The sequence below is a fragment of the Battus philenor genome, unplaced genomic scaffold (assembly GCF_028537555.1).
Source record: "Battus philenor isolate CCGP_79_NKW_IND1 unplaced genomic scaffold, ilBatPhil1.0.hap1 SCAF_19, whole genome shotgun sequence".
Taxonomy (NCBI): domain Eukaryota; kingdom Metazoa; phylum Arthropoda; class Insecta; order Lepidoptera; family Papilionidae; genus Battus; species Battus philenor.
The window spans coordinates 5,435,278-5,455,940 of NW_027181681.1; the positions used below are offsets into that span (position 1 = coordinate 5,435,278).

At 34.9% G+C, this 20,663-nt stretch overlaps 2 protein-coding genes across 2 annotated transcripts in view; one reads left to right on the forward strand and one right to left on the reverse strand.

Annotated features, from left to right (window-relative positions):
• The window catches only part of Galphao (G protein alpha o subunit), a 48,096-nt gene that overhangs the window by 17,605 nt on the left and 9,828 nt on the right, over window positions 1–20,663 (forward strand). The window contains exon 4 of the mRNA XM_068764401.1: window positions 622–782. Coding sequence (XP_068620502.1) covers window positions 622–782 — 161 coding nt within the window. The remainder of the gene's footprint in view (window positions 1–621; window positions 783–20,663) is intronic.
• Window positions 1,499–9,159, reverse strand: LOC137921603 (probable cytochrome P450 49a1). The gene is made up of 7 exons (XM_068764404.1): window positions 8,822–9,159; window positions 8,604–8,720; window positions 6,900–6,976; window positions 5,921–6,395; window positions 3,078–3,156; window positions 2,241–2,594; window positions 1,499–1,615 (listed from the first exon to the last, which is right to left on the reverse strand). Exons 1-7 carry the CDS (start codon window positions 9,157–9,159, stop codon window positions 1,499–1,501), a joined length of 1,557 nt encoding a protein of 518 aa, XP_068620505.1.

A 20,663-nucleotide genomic window follows, 5' to 3' on the forward strand; every position in this document is an offset into this window, starting at 1 on the left:
CAGTAAAATGCAACACCGGCTCGATGGAGCCCTCATGCTTTGTTATTTATAAGAAGTTAACGCTATCCGCGCACTAAACCTTCGAACCCGCGGAAACTACGAATGTCATTTGGGTGCTATTGTAGCCTACATAAAAAAGTCTGTCGTGTCGCCTGCATAGGCAGGCATAGTCATCCGTTTGAAGAGCCGGTTCGCATATTTATACAAAAGTGCTGTATAATAAGCCCACATTTTAATTTTAATAAAGAAAAATCACAACTGAAAATCCGACATTTCAGTATAATATTTAGAGGTTCCTGTTCATTTCAGTTTAATTACTTCATATACATCATTTTGATATTTCATCTTGGACTAGACTATACTTTATCATATAAAAATAATATTATGTTCCGGTAAACAGAGACGATTTGGCCTATCATTACCTATATTTATGAAAAGAACCGCTCTACTTTAAAACACTGGAGTTCACTTAAGTGCGTTTCGTTTTACTTAGTAGCGGGCGATCTACCCGCCCTTTTCATCGCATCCTTTAAATAATATTAAATTTATTTTAGTTTTTTAAGTCTTTAAGAACTACAAAACAACTGTTACAAATAATTTTATATAAATATGGTTTCTTAGAGCGATGGCAAGATGGTGTTCGACGTGATCCAACGGATGGAGGATACGGAGCCTTTCAGCGAGGAGTTGCTCGCTGCGATGAAGAGACTGTGGGCAGACGCCGGCGTGCAAGAGTGCTTCGGGCGCTCCAACGAGTACCAGCTCAACGACTCCGCCAAATAGTGAGTCATTTAGTAAATTATTCATTTACTAATTTAAGTACATGAACGTATGCGTTTAAATAAAAATTACATCGCCAACGAAAATGATTACACTTTATAACTAATACATGTCAAAAACAGAACAATATCGTTATCAGTCTTATAATGTAATTTATTTCAATAATGAATCTAAAGTGACATAATCTACTTATGTACATGTTACTTAAAGCCTAATTACTAGTATATCCATAATCAGAATCAATTCTTATCAAATTCTTTTACAAAGATACCACTTAATTACTTCAAACAGTCGAATTTTACATAATTGGCACCTACTCGACATAGGTTTTGGTTTCGGTATTACTTATAGTTAAAGCCTGGGCCCACTCAAGCCAAAATTTTCAAAGTCAACTTGTCTTGTGTCAACCAACGGGTTTTCGGGAATCAATAGGTTGGTATTTGATCTAGCCAGCCTAACTCTTCAAGAAATCTCAGCAGATCCATGATGTCGCCGGCGATGTCGAGGAGGCCCCAGTTTATCTCTTAATGCTTACATTTATAACGATATGATTTATGCTTTTGTTTTCCACGGTTTAAATTAAATAGGTATTCTAACGTTTATATTAATACATGCATCATTGTCATAGCAACCTCTCAAAGAAATTGTTTTATAAACGAAAAATTACAGAAGCAGAAAATTGTGCACAGTAACTGAAATGAATCATAAACACGGGTTGTTAGTGTTTCTGCCGCGGCCTCAATGTAAACTGCAGGGGCTCGTTCGGTATATATGTCGGCGTGACGCTGTACGTCAGCTGGCCGTAACGCCACGCCACCTCGTATTTATGGAACATCTGAAACAGTTTCTTTTTAATTACACTCTTCTCAGCTGCGAAAGGCTTTTAGTACAGCAACAACTTATTATTTTGATAAATAACGTGTCAAGGTTAAATGTTGAAACGGTATATGACGAATGTGACTATGAATACTCGTTGATCAACATAATAACTTCAGTCCCAGGATTTAACCACAACATTCATCCGCGTTCAACGTCTTCCAAGGAACTTACAACATTGTCTGTCCGCCTTAGGTAAAAGGTCCTACACCGCGCATTCCGGTCCGTGGTCTCCAATTATTCCATTATGTGTTTTTATGTTACATTAAAACATTAAATCATTACGTATAATAGGCTAAAAAAATTAAGCGCAAATGGCGATCTTATCACTAAACGCGATTTCTATCAGATAACCATTGGATGTACTTGTTTAATAAGAAGAAAATAGAGCGGACATACGCATGTAAATTACAGATTACTTATACTCGATAAAACAAATAAAATTACATGCTCCTTTATAAATATAAACTTCACGGTTAAATTATAATTTATATATGAATGTTATGATTTCTATTTAATTAAATTAATTGTACAAATAAATAACAATAAATATAAATATATTTGATTAGAATAAACACGGTTACCTTGGCCAATAAAAGCTGAAGTTCCGTCTCTGCAAATCTTTTTCCAATGCACATGCGTCTGCCAAAGCCGAAAGGTAGAGACGCGAAGGGGTGAATGCCGAGTTCTTTTTGTTTCTGCCATATTAACATTGCTGTCGCCTGCTCACAATCGTACGACCCCTGTTTTATTCTTTTCAAGTTTTTTAATGAACTCTCGTCTTTCGTATTATAACAGAACTGCTTTACATTCTGATTGTTTAATCGACTTCTCTCAATGAAATCTTCTCGGAGCCATCTCTCGGGAATGTATTCTTGCGGCGAGGGAAAATACCTTTCGTCGTTTGATAGAATGTAGTGCGGGAATACCACGTGGGACTGAAATTAATTTTTTTGCATGCTAATTGTGCCTCTGGTTTTTATCAGATAATAAAATAAGCTACTGATTAATTTGATCATATGTTATCTTATCAATACAATGTGTTATTATGAAGACTTAATGGAAAACTATGTCTATCTTTCCATACTAAGTACTTAATTGATTTGAAATATTTTTAGGCATATGTAAATAAACTTGCATATGGTTAAATCTCAAAATTAACTTTTGAATTATGCAAAAAAATTAGGACTTTTTATGAAACGACATGGTTTGTTTGATCATAGAAAGTTTTAAGGCATATCTTAAGTGCCTTATCACTATGTTTAAAGAACCGAAAGGATTTTTTATGGAATTGGAATTGAATTAGTGATGAAAATTAAAGCTGGAAACTAAGAGTTAGAGACTTATTCTTTCTTGAAAAAAAAAGTAAGAAATTTTATTATTAATTTTCTTATGTTATGTTTAATACAAAATATACTTACTCCTTTAGGAACTTCATAACCGGATACAATGGCATCAGACTGGATGCATCGACCATTTCCCAGTATAACAGGTTTAATCCTAAAACCATGATGGTAGTTTTTATGTTTTTTGACTTAATGACACGGTATTTGCACACGTGCCTGGTAAAACATTGCTGCATATGTATTGTTCATAGCATTAGTTTTAGCATAGACACTGAACCATAAAAATAATCAGTAAAAAAGTGTTGTAATTAAAACTTATGTCCAATATCAAAGAGACTTTTAATTGATCATTAAAAGATTCAAGGAGGATATGAATATGAGATCATTTTTATTATTATTAATTTGTTGAGTAGCAGAGTGAACCAATGCATGACGAAGCGTGTATTTATGCCTAGGAATATATAATATGCGATATCAAGTTTACGCCACATCAACCACAATGCAACAAGATCTGACTAATAACGAGATAAAAAGGACTAAATTAAAACTAACAGTGCCGACGACTGCGCTTACGTGAATTTCCAGATTTTATTAATTTTTCACTGTCCAAATAGGATTATTTAAAGTGTCTATTCGTGTAAGCCATAAAAGGAATGCCACAAGAGCCCAAATTGAACAGATTGAACACCACTATAAGGCATCCTTCAAGTTAAAACGGGGGTTCCACCCGTGCTCTTTTATGAGAAGAGAACACAGCAAATTCAGACGGGCTTTTTACTGTGGTCAGTTTTACAATAATTTTAATACAGTAATATTAGAGTAATTCATCCTCAAGCTCAATTGTGGCTCTATATTCTTCCGAAAAATTTTGTAAGTAATATCTCTTTGCGTTTACATAGATTATCTAAATTTATACGTGAAATTAAAAGTAGATATATTTAAAGTAAAAATAGCATTGTTCGATCATCATAACGTTATTCTTATGGACTTTCTAAGAGCATAATAACAGACTTCACCGCTGCGTATACGCAAATATTATTAATATTCCTTTTGTTCTTTACCCATTGTCAGAGAATTGCGGTATGATATCACGTGACTGGCATCACGTAATTCTTCGCGTGTGATTTATATCATACCACATAATATTTTAAGTTAATAACTTTAAACATAGGAATCACGCTAAAACCTAAATAACTTGTCGTTTTGATTAATATTACTTCTTCTTCAGAGAACTCTTGAAAACAATGCCTCTTTCCCCAGCATATGTTTATGGCTTCGATCATAAAATTTCATTAGAATTGAAATTTTGTAATATATGTTTTTCTTCTTATTTATATTCTTATACACTTAAGATCATTTATAGTGATCACCTGTGTTCATCATATGAAGAATACCAATTTTATAGAAACTAGCGTCAAATTAGACTCCACTATAATGGTATCCTTCAACTTAAAACGAAAATAAGAGTTTTTTAGACGCACACGTTTCAGAAAAGCCCATAACAAACGAATGTTTTTGTCATATTTTCTTAATACAGTTACAGCAATTAATTGCCAACTTTTATTATTATTTAAAAATCAATGACATATGATTGCTTTACAATAAAGTTTATTATGCAAAAAGTTTATAAAACTTTGAATTCTGACGTCGTTTCAACTTAAAGACGGCTCACTGCACCGCGTAGGCTTTTCCCAAAAATATCTATGGAGCATATAACATAATTGCCACGCTTGGCAAGCGGGTTGGCGATCATTGTCAGGAATATTGTTTGTGAGCAGTGGCAATTTTATATAGTTTTTGCAAAAAGTGTGAATAAATAAATGATTATAGCAAGCCTCAATCCTCTACTACCACTGCCTACTTTTAAAGTTATTACATGATAATTCTTAAATCATACACGAGAGTGTATTGTATGTAAAACTCACGTTGCTCACAAACGTTTTATTAACTTTTAGGGTGCCTGAAAAAGGCATAACAAGGTTATCTTTATTACTAGTGCTGATCTCGTATACTTCTTAATTTTTCTTACATTTATTAATGGTTTTATGAACCTGGTCTAAGTAATATATCGACTGAGAGAGATTTTTCTCTCATATATAAAATGAAAGTAATCTCTTCTGTGGTCCAAAAACTGTTTCGACATCAGCAGCATTCCCATAAAAGTGACCCTAGGACATAATGTTGAGAAAATAAGTATAATCGTACTGTCTGTAAATAGATGAATTTTTTTACTAAAAATGTTGCAGTCTATGCTTGACAAATCACAATATAAATATCAGACGATCTAGGAAAAAGTGAGGTATCGACTAAACTTAACAATGCAATAATACTGTCTACAGCGTTTAAAACCAGTTTTGCGTATTAACATCTGCCTTTTAAATTTGATATCTTTGATCAACATTTTTTATTTGCCAAACAATTGTTGCAAAATAATTATAAAATGTAAAGTAACCAAAATAAGGGAAGACGATGGATGCGCACAGCACAAGATCGGTCGTTGTGGCGGACTTTGGAGAAAACCTATGCTTTGCCGATAGCGTTCATCGATTCACATGTTGATGATAAGGTAAAATATAGTACTCAAGTTTTGTTTCTTTGATTGTTCTTTAGTTACTTTAAGTCCTTCATAAAAGATACAGATGTGTTATAAGAAACAATTTATAAAAATGTAATATGACTTGTTACATTTTATCTTTATAAAATCAATTGGCGGTATGGCAATAAAATTCTTTGCCTCGTGCAAGTCAAACGACTGTTATGGGAAGGCAATATTAATTATATATACATATATGTATAAATATATTATGTGTATTTTATATTAATGCATATATTTTAAAGTGCAATTTAAGCACGACCCATATCGACGAGGAGAGTTAGTTATTATGTAATGTAAATTTAAAGAATAATTTTTAACTTACCTCAATGCTTCTTTTATGCACGCACGTAGATACGGCAACTGATCTAGATCTTTACCGGTCAGCGTTCTGTTGGTGACGAGTTTAATTTGCAGTTCCTCTTGTAGTTTTTTTTGTACCCTCTTATTAGTAGCTAATAAATATATAGTACTGGCAGCCGCTGCCGCTGTCGTGTCCACACCGACCAGCAATAAATCAAAAGCCAGTATTGTGGCTACTTTTCTTCCAGACACTTGAGCAATGTGACCGCAAATTCCCTTATCAGTCAGTCTTCTTAAACAGAGCGATCTGAAGGAATCTAATGCGCGGACGTAAGTCTTGTAAGCGGATGTGGAGTATAACCGCCAGAGTGGAGCAGACAGTTCTAGCTCGGGGACGCTGTGGAAGAAACCGTGTATGCTTCGAATGATTTCTCTCGCGTGAACATCGTCGTCTCTTAAGCATCCCAGTCTCGTGCCAAGAGCCCATGCGCCGACCGCTTTGGAATAAAAATTTTAAATTAATAATTTTTTAAAACCTTCGACATGGATTTCAAATTTACACCTTTCAATATTTGTTAAAGATTGAAAATGTTTACATAGAGAGTTAATTTGTTGTCAATTGAATAGTACGTCCCATCCAAAAACCATTACTTTCAGAAATAACGTATAACGTTATGATAATGCAATAACAAAAAGCGTTTCTAAAATTCTGATTACTATATATAATTAATTATTTAGTTAGTTTAGCATTTCTCCTAGTAAACTACTGTCAGGAGTTGTTGGCCTGTTGCATTCCTATAAGGAAAAAGTAACATATTTCAGAGTGATCATTTTGAACAGAGTTACGGCAAATGGGTGTAAAAGCTTCCAAGTTTTTTGCTTACAAATGACCTATACATTACGGAGTGAATGTATAGCTAATGTAAAGCTTGTCCATTTATAACCAATCACCATGTTTGTAGCAATTTATTTAAAGCTTATAAAAGTTTACGGTTACTTACACTCGAGTGCCCATTTATAAAGCTCTGTAAGAAAGTTTGGCGGTAGTTCGCAATTGTTATCAAGAATTCTCTCCATTCTGTAAAATTAAGATGCCTACAAATATTGATAAATTTAAAAATTTTCTTATTAAATTTTTTATTGGTATCATAATTAAAAGTTATCATTACAAAAACTATGACATTAGAAATTATCAATCAGCAGCAAGTAGTAGTAATATTTATCGTTTGACTCATCTATAGTAATTACCATTTTGGTTATACGTATCATTGTTAAAGGTTAATTATGTTAATAATAGTAGTGCTCATTGAAATACGGTTTTTGATTAGGTGCTAAACATTAAGCGTTGTGCAGTAGTGAACTGCGAGCGGTGTGCGTCCATTGAACGAGCCCGTTGTTTCCTCGCTGAGTCAGAGCGCGCCAAACAAACGCGCAAACTGATGAGAACGGGATGCTCTCGTTAAGCCGAGATTCTGCAGTCGGCGTGTTGAACTCTATCGCTAAGGTCACGATGCACGATCACCGCAATGCCTTTAACTTTTTTTCGTTATATGTATATCTACCTCCCTTAACACATTGTATTCGGATAGCATATTGTTTATTGGTTAACTAGTACTAGAGAGCGGATCACATATATGTTTTTCATAGACTGGCTCCAGAATTTGGGTCGAATGTAACAATGTTTTTGTGCGTAGTATTAGCGCACTTCTTTTATGTCCACACGAATTTAAAACGAATATATATATTTATATCTATCTATAATGACCAAAATATGTGATAACACCAAAGCTTATTTACTGAATTTGCCGGACAGAGTCAAAATCTTACGTTTTCGTGGTGCAAACGCTTTATCTTGGCGTATTTTGGTTGATTAAACTTGTAATTGAAAATTACTAACTCTATCTTGTAAATATAAAACGAAATAATTGGGCTAAGAAGATGCGTGGGCCTTGCATTGTCTTTATTTTAAAGCTTGAAAAATTCCGCTCAATGTAGGAATAAAAGTCATTCGAATATGTTTTTTTAATTTGATGAATAACTTGCTTTGGAAGATGCATTTTATAAGTTAAATTAAAAAAAATGCATGAATACCTTATTAAGGGATTTTGGTTATAGAGGATCGAATATTTTCTTAATTTTGTTTTTCTGAAAATCTTACTTCGTGCACATTGAGTAAATGTGTATTGTTTTAATTTAGAAATTATTAAATATGTGATTTAAAAACAGAGAAAAGACATTTAAAATAGTGTAAGTATACTTCATCACATATTTCGTGATTAGTAATGACACATATGATGGTCATTGGAGTTAGGTTTCCGTTTCCCGTGAAATTGCATATTGTAAATATGGAGGTCGGTTACATGTTATCGTTTATCCGTTATACAACACATTTACTTCGAATTCCTCACCTCGGGCCACCGAAGCGAGGTGTGCAAGTGCAATGAACATTACATGTTAAATGTATATTTAGATCATTCGTTAATATTTTTAGGTGTAGTAGACGTTTTAAGAATTTGCAAGCTTTTTCATAAATTACAATTGCTTAATGTATCGTATACAGAAAGCCATATAATTTAAAAAGTTATGAAGTATAATTTAATTAAATTCTTATTTAAAAGACTAAAAGATATGTGAACTTACGTATATACATAGAACTTTACGTCAGCTATTATTGAAAATTAAAAATCTTTTTTAAACGAACGTACCGGTCAACAAAATCTTCAGCTACATAATCCAAAGAAGGCACCGCAGTTCTCGCTGCTTCGGGACTTATTAGAGATTTTGATACTTTGACACGAAATTTTGACCACGGCTCGCCATGTCTGTAAAATTTTATAAAATTTGTACATTATTACTTGCCACAACTACAACTGACATCGTAATGTCTGTTAGTAAAATTACGTAGTACAAGGGATCAACTTACACACCAATAAGACCAGGTTCATCACCAAAGAACTCCTTCCTTAACTCTTGTTTATAATGCTTAAGGCATGGCGCTGCCGCACGATGCGGCATTGCGTCTTCTCTTCTATATATCCTTGCGGTCTCGTCGGCACAGAACGGGAACACAAGATCGGGATGTCCAAATAATTTCGCCACCTTAGCCATTCTCCCCGATCCAGCTACATCTTTTAAATACCATAACGTTTTGTCTAAACTGAAGGTTTCCCACGGTTTCTGTTTTAATGCAAATCGCCACGAGTTTCCGAGTAAGGGCAAGGGTTTCGGCCCGGGCATCATGGTGAAGCGTCGCATATTCATCGTGGCCCAAGTACTAATGGCAACTTCAGCCCCTAATCACAAAAGCGGGGCGTAGTGGGGCGCACGCGCCGTACTATTACGTGAACTGTTTCAGCACATTTCGTTTCGTAAGTCTACGCACATAAACAATAGTAGAAGTAGCAACTATAACAAGCCAACCTATAAATTTACAAACCGGTCAATTTGTATCATTGGTCGTGTCGATCGTGTTATATAAACTGAATTCTCGTTTTAATCATATGGCTTTTCATCGTTCGATAGCGATTGTGGACATATTTTTGTGCAGCAATGATTCTTACCAAAGAGGCTGTGACTTATGATCGATGGTTGTCTGTTCGATTCGTGGCAAGCGCACACTTTGAATGAATTTTATAAGATCACTGCTGCCCACAAATTGTAAGAAAATATATAAATGTGACATCCGCTAAACCGCTCACGTCCCTTCATGTGAGAGTAAACTACGATCCAACAGCTACGATCCGACCGATATTAAAGTTTCCGGAGAATCATAAAATAGTTTATTCATAGATCTCTCTTAATAAGTAATTTAAATAAACTCGTGAAAGAACTTTAGAGATCCTAAAATGACAATTATCATTAAAATAAATATGTTATTTTTAATATTGTCAACATTTAGTCCCTTTGCAAGCATAATATGGTACATTCTCTATTATAAATAATGTGTACGCTTGACTTGTACTAGCAATTCAATGCACGCAAGGTGACGTCACTGCGTTCAAATTATCCTGTCCCTCCACGGAACCGGGAGCGTGCGATTGCCTCGTCCGGTCGCGACGAAGCGTTGTTTGCACACCTTCCGCAATCTCGTCGTTTAACATCTTTTTCACATCTGTCACAATGTTTTAATGTAACACTGCTTACTTATGCTACCGAGATTATTTTCAGCCTTACACATCTCGTCACTAAGCAAATGTGTCAACGTGTTATATAATCTTGATGGTTTAAACAACCATCTAGGAGTAAAGATGAAAATATTGACATTAAACATTGATATCATGCAATACTTCTAAATTTAATTAAATATACATGGTTTTCACTATATCCTAAGCCTCTATTGGGTAGCCCTCCCACTGGGTGGACCGACGACATAGGCAAGGTCGCGAAAAGTCGCTAGGTGCGACCAACGCGAGACCGCTCATCGTGGCGATTTCAGGGGAAGCGAATGATGATGAATATATTCTAAAGATGTTTGCTTGAGCACGTTAATGACGACGGGAAAAAAATATTATTATACTTGTTTACAGTTTCTTTTTCATTATGACTATTTTTAATACACAATGTATAAAACCTTTATTTAATTTTTACGAAGTTTTCGTTGAAATGTGCGCGTCTAACCTAACTCCCGACGCCATGTCAAAATACGCAACCTATTAAGCAAAGGTATTCGCAAGTATTAGTAACACGTTTGTGACAATAGGTGGCAAAGTGCTAAAAGGGTAAACATGTTAATTGGTTTCTCTACCGTTGTGATTTCATTTTCTTTTTGTGTCATTTCTGTTAATCAAGATAAACAAAAAGGTACGAATCCTGAATGAGATACATGTTTTTGTATCTCTTTATTATAGTAACGGGACGTGCGAGGTATAAAAGTGTTGTGCTACACTATATGTTGTTAAATAAAATAATGCGTGACACGACATCTTTGTGATTTGAGAGCAACCTTAGAACCACTTTGAAATATTAGACTAACAGAGTTGAACTTAGATAAAGGGTAAACTGTTATTGGTTACTGTTATTGAGCTAATAACGCGTTTACATGCATTTGGGCTGATGCGTTCTCTTGCTGTTACGTTGATCAACCATGTTTACCCTCCGGCTTAGTGTATTCGTGGAAAAGTGATCATAATTAACCGCTTTAGTATTGGTTTATACACATTCAAAGATTAAACGCATGCGGCGGTAATTTGATAAGTAGGCGTAACTGTTCGATTTCTTTCGCATGCAGCACGTCTCGGCTTGGCGGATGTTGTCTCGCAACTGGCACAAGGAGTCCTTTGTGCCCCAATCACTGTATATACTTTGTTCCTTTTTGCCTTAACCACAGCGTCGCGGTTGTGTTCACACATGAAAATGCAGAACAGCCTGGCGGACGAAAAACTTTGTTTGTAAACGGTATAAAATTTTTTCAGTATTTTGTCAGTATTGATGAAAAAATGTCTTACGAAACTCAAGAGCCCTTTTTGATAGTTTTATTTCTTGGCCCCTTTAAGTAGACATCCGCCTTAATCTACTAGGATGAATAATCTGTACTTAGCGTGTTTTGATATATTGCGTAATACCACGTTTTGACTCGCGAAGCGTACATGACATCTGTCTATTTGTATAAAGGTGATTGGTTATAGGATTATTAATATCCCTTTTGAAAGGGAGATAAGACAATCCTTTTTTTTTCAAAAATGCGGCTAGGCGAATAACTTCATGCATTACAAAGTCTGCAAGTGAATAATAATTAATGTTATAATATGGATTATTCTGAATTTTGGCTCAAATTTTTCTTACTACATTATGACGTCATTATTATTTATAAAACCATTGATTATGGGTACAATAATTGACAGCAAATAAGCGATACAATTTACCCCCTTTAAAATTTTTACACCATTAGCCAATCATCCTGTATACAAGTAGTTCCAAGTTGATTCCACCACGCTTCACGAGTTTATAAAATTACCAAGCATTATATATTGCTTACAGCTACTTACATGATACATTTTGTATTGTGTAAACCGAACTATGTCACTTCCAGCTCCAACTTGTCGCATCCATTGTGATTTGTTTGGAAATCTTTCAAGGATTGTTTTAACGTCATTATAATTATACTTAATTTTTTATCATCAGCCAATTAGTCATTGGACGTACATTAATATAGAGAATATATGTTCGCCATTGAATAATGAAATATCATAAATTTTATCAAATAAATAATTATGCTGTGTTAAATATGCTAGACACATAATTATTGACCGAATCGATGTAACTCAACAATGCAATGTAAAGGATGCGTATCCGTCAATGATGCACCAGTGGTATATTAATTTCCTTAATGGGCTAATAATGTATTTGACGGATGCTTTATTACAATATCGCTTGCGACACAGCAGTTACATATTTTCAATCTAAATACTCTCTGATATTAATAAAAAAGATTGTCAAGTGGCGACCAGGAGCCGGTAGACGTGGCGTGGATAGAGGCAGAGCTTATACCCACGCCGCGCTGTCGTGGAACGACGACATAGTCAAAGTCGCGCAGTCGTTGGAATCTGGCAGCGCTAGACCGGCCATCAGCGGCCAGCCGACACGGGCCTATGCTTTGCGGTGGGCCTCTATTGCCTGACATGAAGATAAATAATTATAAAGTGGATTTGGTTATTTTTTTTGGAATGTAGCAGTAAGCGTAAGCTGTACATATAGCCAAACTATATGTACTGCTTACGGTTTTACTTACACCTTTTGTATGTATTAATTTAAGTGACGTATAATAAAAAGGGTTTTCTATCTCTCTGCACACAAACATAATACCATTTTGTATAACCTTTGTTTATGAGTACGTGTGTTTATCTGCCACACAGTAGACATTTATTCAGCTTAGTGTAGAAATTTTAAAAAAATGCGTTAGTGAAGGATTAGCGTTTTATGTTTATGAGGGACAAAGGAAAACCTTTTACATCGCAGAATATTAATGAATAAATGTAATGTTTGAAATATTTTATTTAAGGTTTTGTGGGCTGATGATGAAAGTTGTTAAAAGCCTTAGAACAATAAATAAATGTATATTAGAAATAAAATATTACAAACGTCATTAATATGGCTGATAACAGTTAAATGCACAAGTGAAATCCTTGCGCTATTAACAGGTTGGACACAGGCCAAGAGAGAGTGCCTTAAACAATTACATGCCTATGAAAATGTAAAACCTTTGTTTTAAAAAAGAAGTGCTCTTTACTATTTTCTTGATGTCACATTTGAATAAGCTTGCTCAGTTTTTATCTACGAGATCGAATCAAGAATGATGACATCAGTTGACCAACGAAAGTTAACAACATTGCCCAGCGCATTGGAAACTTGAAGTGGCAGTTGTCAGGTCACATAGCGCGCAGAATAGATAGCCGCTGGAGCCTAAAGGTTTTAGAGTGGTGATCACTTACCGGCAAGCGCAGCGTAGGAAGCGTCCACTCGCAAGGCGGACAGACGAACTTAAGGTTGTCGGAAGACGCTGGATGCAGGTTCAAGCCGCTTCTAACCGGGGCTTTTGGGAATCTATAGAGAAGGTCTTGATCTAGCTTGAATGTAGACGTCGTAGCGATGACTTTAATATCAACTAAGAATTAAGTACTAATATTTCAGTGTTGTTTGTAATTGTGAGCTTCGCATTTTTGTGAATTGATTATTCAAGTATAATTTTTTAATGAAAAATTTTCTATAATTGGGTTTCTACTTCATATGTTGATATGAAATAAGAATTTATCTTTGAAATTTTAAAAAATCGTAAGAAGAAAATTAGTGCCAGTTGTTAATATTACTCAACGGAGCTTGTTTATAAACATAATGGAAGTCCGTCCTATATCACTTTAATGGTACAATAGATTGACCAATTAGAATTATAATAATGAATTTTATAAACAACGGTATAACAATATTGAAACCTGATTCTGACGTCATTTTTAGAACAATAAAAGTGATGTTAACGCTAAGTTGTCACCGGCTTGTGAGGACGTGTTCAATTCAAACTAAAACGGTTGCGTGTGCTTGAGTAATTTTGTGATTGCAAGTATTTGATAAAAAGCCAGTATGATAATATACAGTTGGGACTTCGCCAATTAGGGCATACTTCAAACAATTTTATCTTTCGGGCTTTCTCAAATATAAAGCTTAAACGTTAACAAAAAATTATCATTTCAGGTGTAGGACGTCCACTGCTGGACATAAACCTGTCATAGATCTCCGACCACTTGAAAGCAGCATAAATCTAGTTTTATGACGAAATTAACAAGGTCGTTTGTCCACCTTCTCGGTGGAGGTCCTGCGCAGTGCCTGTCGATTGGCAGTATCCACTGTAGAGCTTTAATTCCCCAGCGGCCATCTGTTCCGCTCGTAAAGGGACCTGCCCACTGCTCCTTCAACTTGCATATTCGCCGGGCCATGTAGTTTACTTTTGTTCTCCTTTTGATCTCCTAATTCGATCTAGTAGAGAAATTCCATAGACCGTTTAGCAGCTATGGGCTTGCCAAGAGCAGTGGGAGCAACCACGCTTCAATGCCATAAGTCAGTCATCACTGATTAACCTCCACTTTTTACATAAATAAAATATTTTCATAAAAGTAACTAAAATTTTTTGTCATAACAAGGGCGTACAATAACATCTAATAATATAAAATAAATCTATATTTAACAGAGGTAGGTTCGCGTGTTATGACTTTAGGCTATGTCCCCTAACTCGGTTACCCAAATTCCCGCACTGATTTGTAAGTTCTAGCCGTCGGGGGTGGCGTCTGATTTAATGCGCCGATAACAAAATAGCCAAATTAATTATAGGAAACCTTTTGTAGTGGCAACGATTATTTGAACTCTAAATACCGCTGACCTAGTTTTTATGAAAGTGAAAGTGAAAAGTTAGTTGACGCTGTACCTACGCATACGTAGCAGTTTCATGTCAAACGCATGCTTTGTAATTGAATAACACTTCGGCGTTTATGTAAGATGAATGTTTTTAATTAGTCTGACGTTGTGTATGTAGTGTTGTTTTTATTCAGATATTTAGTGACTAATCATTCCTATTCCTCTCGAGAAGTCACAAGAATAATACATACAGGTGTTAAAACAACTAAAACTCTAATTGGACAAGATTTAACATATCATATAGTCAATAAACGAAAAAATATTAATTTTGCGTATTATATACTTATTAAAAAATAACTTATATAGGTTTCAGTACCAATATATCGCGAAGTGATAAAATTGTGACGTGATTTATAACTTGTTTGGACATTTATCTGCTGTTACTATTTCTGCGAGTTGTTCGAATGCAATCGAGAGGGCATGGCGCAAACGTGGAAACGCTTGCGGGGCTGTGCTCGGGGTACCAGAGGCGCGGCGCGGCGGCGTGCGACGGCGCGCCCGTATTGATCGCCGACCTGTTGCCGGGCGCTACCTTGCCTAAAATCATATCTGCAATATCACTCTTATACCAATGTATTAAAGACTACGCTTGGTATTCGCCGACGTCATTAGATTCGACTGATTCACCAATCCCCCGCCTGTACTCCTTGCCGAGATATAACAGGGAGGTCTGGATTTATATAAATTATATGAGCGCACAATGATATAAAATCAAGCGAACTGCTGCGATCAACGGGCGCATAAGGGTATAAGCTGGCTAGTACATTTTTTGATAAATTCGTTGACCCTTCATCTCCGCGAACCCAGTACCGACGAAGCCTCATAGGCTAATAGCATTTTCATCAATCGTAACAATGTGTACAAAACCCATGTTTCGTGCACAATTCCAATCGATATGACCGTGAACGAACCACACAAATGGCCTTGTGGCATTTAATTGATTAATATTTGCGGCGTCTTGTACGAGCATTGTTAAAACAGTTTCATGATGTTGCTGAATAATACTCTTGGCCCCACCACGCTGCTTGCGGTCAATCCATGAATCAATTAGCAAATTGTTGATCCTTCGAATGTGTAAGGTTTTTTTTATTTGGTCCCCGCTATTGGGGACCTTTCGTCCCACCCCTATTTATGTAGGAACAGGGTTTTTATTTTCGATTTTTTTTCACATTCCAGTTTTATTTTCTTACTCTTCTTCCATTCGTCATATTATCTAACTTTCCTTTCTTTCATTCTACAATTCCTTCTATCTTTCCCTTCTATTCAGGAATGTGTAACGTTAAGCAGATTCACAGTGGAAAAATATTGAATGAAATCAGAATTTCGAACTTTTAGTATTACTCTGTATAATTATTAATTCAGCCATAGAATATCCACTTGTGGTAGACCTTCCTAGCATATTTAGACTAACAAGGTCATCTGTTCATAATTAATTATGATTATTCTTTGAATACCGTCATGTTTTCAGACGTAAAATTTACCAAGTTATCTATGCTCATAACCAATCATATCGAATGATCCGAATGTAACTTCTCTACTGACCCATTTCACATTGACAGCGTCTTGACGTCAGCGGATCTGTCCGTATTCTTCACGTCGGCTTAAAACATTCAACGCCCTACGTCGTACTCATAAATTGAGTGTTTTTCAACGCTAAACAGCTAAAACGAGACGCGCCGTTATTTGTAACGGCTATTATTACAAACGGCTGTATTCTTCGGATGATGTCTCTCTGCGTGCCACTATCTGTTGACTCGCAAATATATTGCGAACTCCTGTGTGTCGCGTTGAATAATACATGAGATATAGTCAACCAACACTGAAATGCTTTTGTAGTTGCTAGGCAAAGAAGGGGACAATCGTTTTAGAATTATTTTCGTTAATTCCGTAAAACCAAGAGCGGGACCGGCATTTATATGATGTTCCATTCTACATGAGCCAAAAGCAAACAGAAAGAATAGAATATTTCTTCAAAACGTAGTGTCAATTATTTCTGTAAATTCATGAGTGAAGATCAAGAAAATAATAATAATAATAAAATTTTGTATAAAAATACCCCAGGGAGAAAATGTCAAATAAAATATGGAAGCTAAAAATAATTTGACCTTTCAGAGTACTGCGCAATAGCTGTACACACAACGGAATAATTTGTCCTTTTTTAGACTTTAATCTTAATTGAGTTACGAACCATGCAGGAACTAAATAGTACAAATTTTAAAAAATACTTTTTTTTAAATTACTTTTGCACGGTCATTTTAGAATGATAGCCTCGGGTAAGACGTACATTAAAGTTTTGCTCGGCGAAACGGTCTCATTGTGTAGAGAATCTGTCGCGATGTTCAGTTCCCGCGCTGAAGAGCCCTCGGAAACAGTCGTAGACTAAACAAGGCACTATTGTGGCACTCACCTCAGGTGAAAATAAAACTGGCTTTAAAAGCACTTGAATTTTTTTTATGAAAAATGTATGTAGAACTTAGGATCCCCTAACATTTTCTGAAATATTAAAATAACTATTAGATTAAGATAACTTTACATCAGAGAAACTATTGTTGGTGTATAATTTTTATTTCCCTGATATCCTGATTCGTTCTTTGTGAAAAAACGGTATCAAGTACACATTACAGAATTGTTTAAATAAAAAAATAGCCTTTTTAATCAAGGCACAATGCATATGTTTCTATATCACTGCTATAAATTAGATAAAAATAATAATTTAATTGTTAAAAATGGATCGTTAGGTGAGTTTTATATAACATAGATATTGTGAGAGTGCATAAAGGCTTTTAGGCTTTTGTTGCTGTTATAAACAAAAGTACGAATGGATTTTCAGAACACAAAAAGATAATGCTTTGCGGCTTAAAATGAAGCTAAAGCATTTTACCTATCTTTATAAGTTACTTAGCAACTTAAATCTCGCTTGGAAATTATCTATAGCGCTTTACAGTAGCTTCTGTTATAACTACAATTTATTTGTTACTGCGTCATTGGAATTCCCTTCGCGAGTAGTGATTCACACAGTACGAACGTCCATAACCAGATGAGCCGTTATTCTTAAATCGATGAATTTTTAATTGGTATAGTAATTCTAAATATTTATTTTATATCAAAACATCTTTAATACGTGTATAGTACACAAAATATTTGATTGGTTAAAGGTGTTAAATTTTAAAGGAGTGAATGTACAGCTCATTTGCTGTCATTTAATGTTGGTTCATCATTGAAAAAAAGTGAATTGCTTCAGAAATAATAAAATACTGAAAGTAATCGTTTTTAAAATTGGGATTAGTACATGTTAAAATTATTAATTGTTTACTATCTGTTCCCGCAGACTTTGTACTGCCAGTAGTTTTTGACCTGCCGCATTCCAATAGAAAAATAAATTAATGTAACATATTTCATAGTGATCATTTTATGTGGTGATTTAAATAGGGGTAAAAGTTTTAGAGCATTTTGCTGACAAATGTGAAATATGTTTACTCCTTTAAAGCTCAACTGCCCGCGTGAAAAATATCTGTTTATTATTTTGCAACTCATTGTCGGCTCGTTTATACTACTAAAATATAAATCGCAAATGAATTACGAAACGGTTACCACTTGTGGCATATCGGCGGGTGCAGTGCCTTCTTTTGAGTGCTTAATATATACGAGATGCGGCTGGAGTATCGCCAGCCACTTGTCTCTTGACTTATGTCTTACAATCTCTGCAAGAGCCTGAGATTATAAACACAAGGCGCTCGCCGTGCGTGTTTTTTATTATTGGAAAAGCATTCTCTTATAGCTTTTATAAATGATAACTATTTGTAACTGAAATTAAATCCCTCATATACACATTAGCACAATTCACGTACTCGTAATTTAGATTTGGTACTTTATGGTATTAATTGAAGTATCTTGAGTGCTCATAACTAGATAATTCTAACCACGGGCACACTATACAGCGATTGATTATAAATCTATAAGCTTGAAGGGTGTGAATTATAGCTCATTTGCTATCAATTATTGTGTGGTGCAACCTATTCAAAAATCAATGAATTCAGAAAGAATAAATAAGGCGATGATAATATAATAATAAAAAAAATGGTTTCGAAATACTAAATACGTTATTAAATTATTGTTTAACATATGTCCCTGCAGATTTTGTTCGGCCAGAAGGTATACCAATAAAAAAGTCGTATTCCAATGGAAAAAGTACATTAGCGCATTATATTTAAAAGTAATCACTCTGTACAGACAGGTAAAGCTTTTACATCTATAACCAATCACTCTTTTTATTTTGTGCACGTTGAATATCAATGCGATCACTACTATGCATAAATTTATTTGTAAATCTAGTTTTTTAAAGGAATTAAATTACTGTAAAATATCTTATCATAACTTATGTGCAAAAATACTACGCATGTTAATGTAGTATTTTATAAAGAAACTCTCATATTTGCTGGATATACAGTAACATTTGATAAGGTAACGGGCGGCAGATACGAAAAAAGGAAACTACTCAAATATTTGTCCCAGTTAAGAATCGAACCCGGATCCTACGACCTAAAACCGGCACGCGCTGTCGTACAGTACGGTATACGATCGTCATTAGAATAATTAAACTTATCATATACTAATATATTTTAATAAAACGAAACGAAAACGAAACTGATAACTATTCAGCAAACAATTGTTTTTTACATTTCCACGTTTTGTTTTAAACCTGCTGCTACTTACCTGTTGCCCTCAAATAGTTGTATTTGCTGCGGGCACACGGCCAACTTGATCTTTACGCCATTTTTCGTAAGGCAGTAAAAACTACAAACATGTCTCATTGCAATATCTAAATAACTGGGAAACTAAACTATTTTAATATAATATAGTGCTGATGTATAATTCGTTTTTCTATTTTTCAGTATCAAATTTAGTTCAATTTTTATGTCCAGTAATTGCGAAAGTACTAAAGTATAACTTGTATTTGTAACGGGAAAGCATATTAGCCTGGGTCTAACAATTGCGTGGTAATCACGAGGTGGCGTAGTACTTCTTCCTCACCTTCTAATCAGCGCGGGGTAGTAGACTAACCTCTTCTGACCGTAATAATGAAAGATACCGCCACAAACAGGTATAAAGTGGCAGATTATAGAAAAGAAAGGTAAAGGTTAGAGAGGACCTTTGGCAACTGGCAACAGACGATCAACAAATCACAAATATTAAGCTAACACTAGATAAAATAGAATCTGTAAAGTGTGATTAAAAGACTATCTATAATAAAGCTGCACTGGCACATGCCCAGAAGGCGAATGACGTACCAACAATAAACATATAGCGGGGGGTTACTAGTGTATGATGACCAAAGTTCCTTGTTAGTTCAAAAGTGCCTAAAAAGATATTCTGATACTATTTTCTCAGTAAAAACACAAGTTTTATGCAATGGCACCGTTACTTGTCTGTCGATGACTTGTTTATTGATATCTTTATACAAGCTAATTCCTATCAGGCTTACCTAGTAGATTGCTACAGGCATCTATTCATAAATAAAAAATTGAAACAAAAATGTTTTAAATAAGTTTTTGTATGGAAATCGTGCTTATGACAATATTTATCAAGTATTACATATTCTGCCCGTCCGTCTGTTAGTTTCTATCCATAATACATCAATGCGTGCACGCATGCGGTATTCATTTGGGTCATCGTGTATAGCTCTAATATTGATACGGTCGAAAAATAACTGATCTACCACTGCTGGATTAGTATTACATTATTTATTATTTTTGCAACCAATATTTTTTCGTTATGGTGTACCATACATTAATTGATAGTAAATGAGCAATACAATAACCCATTTCAAATTTTTACACCTGTAATCCTGTATATCATTAACGCTTATC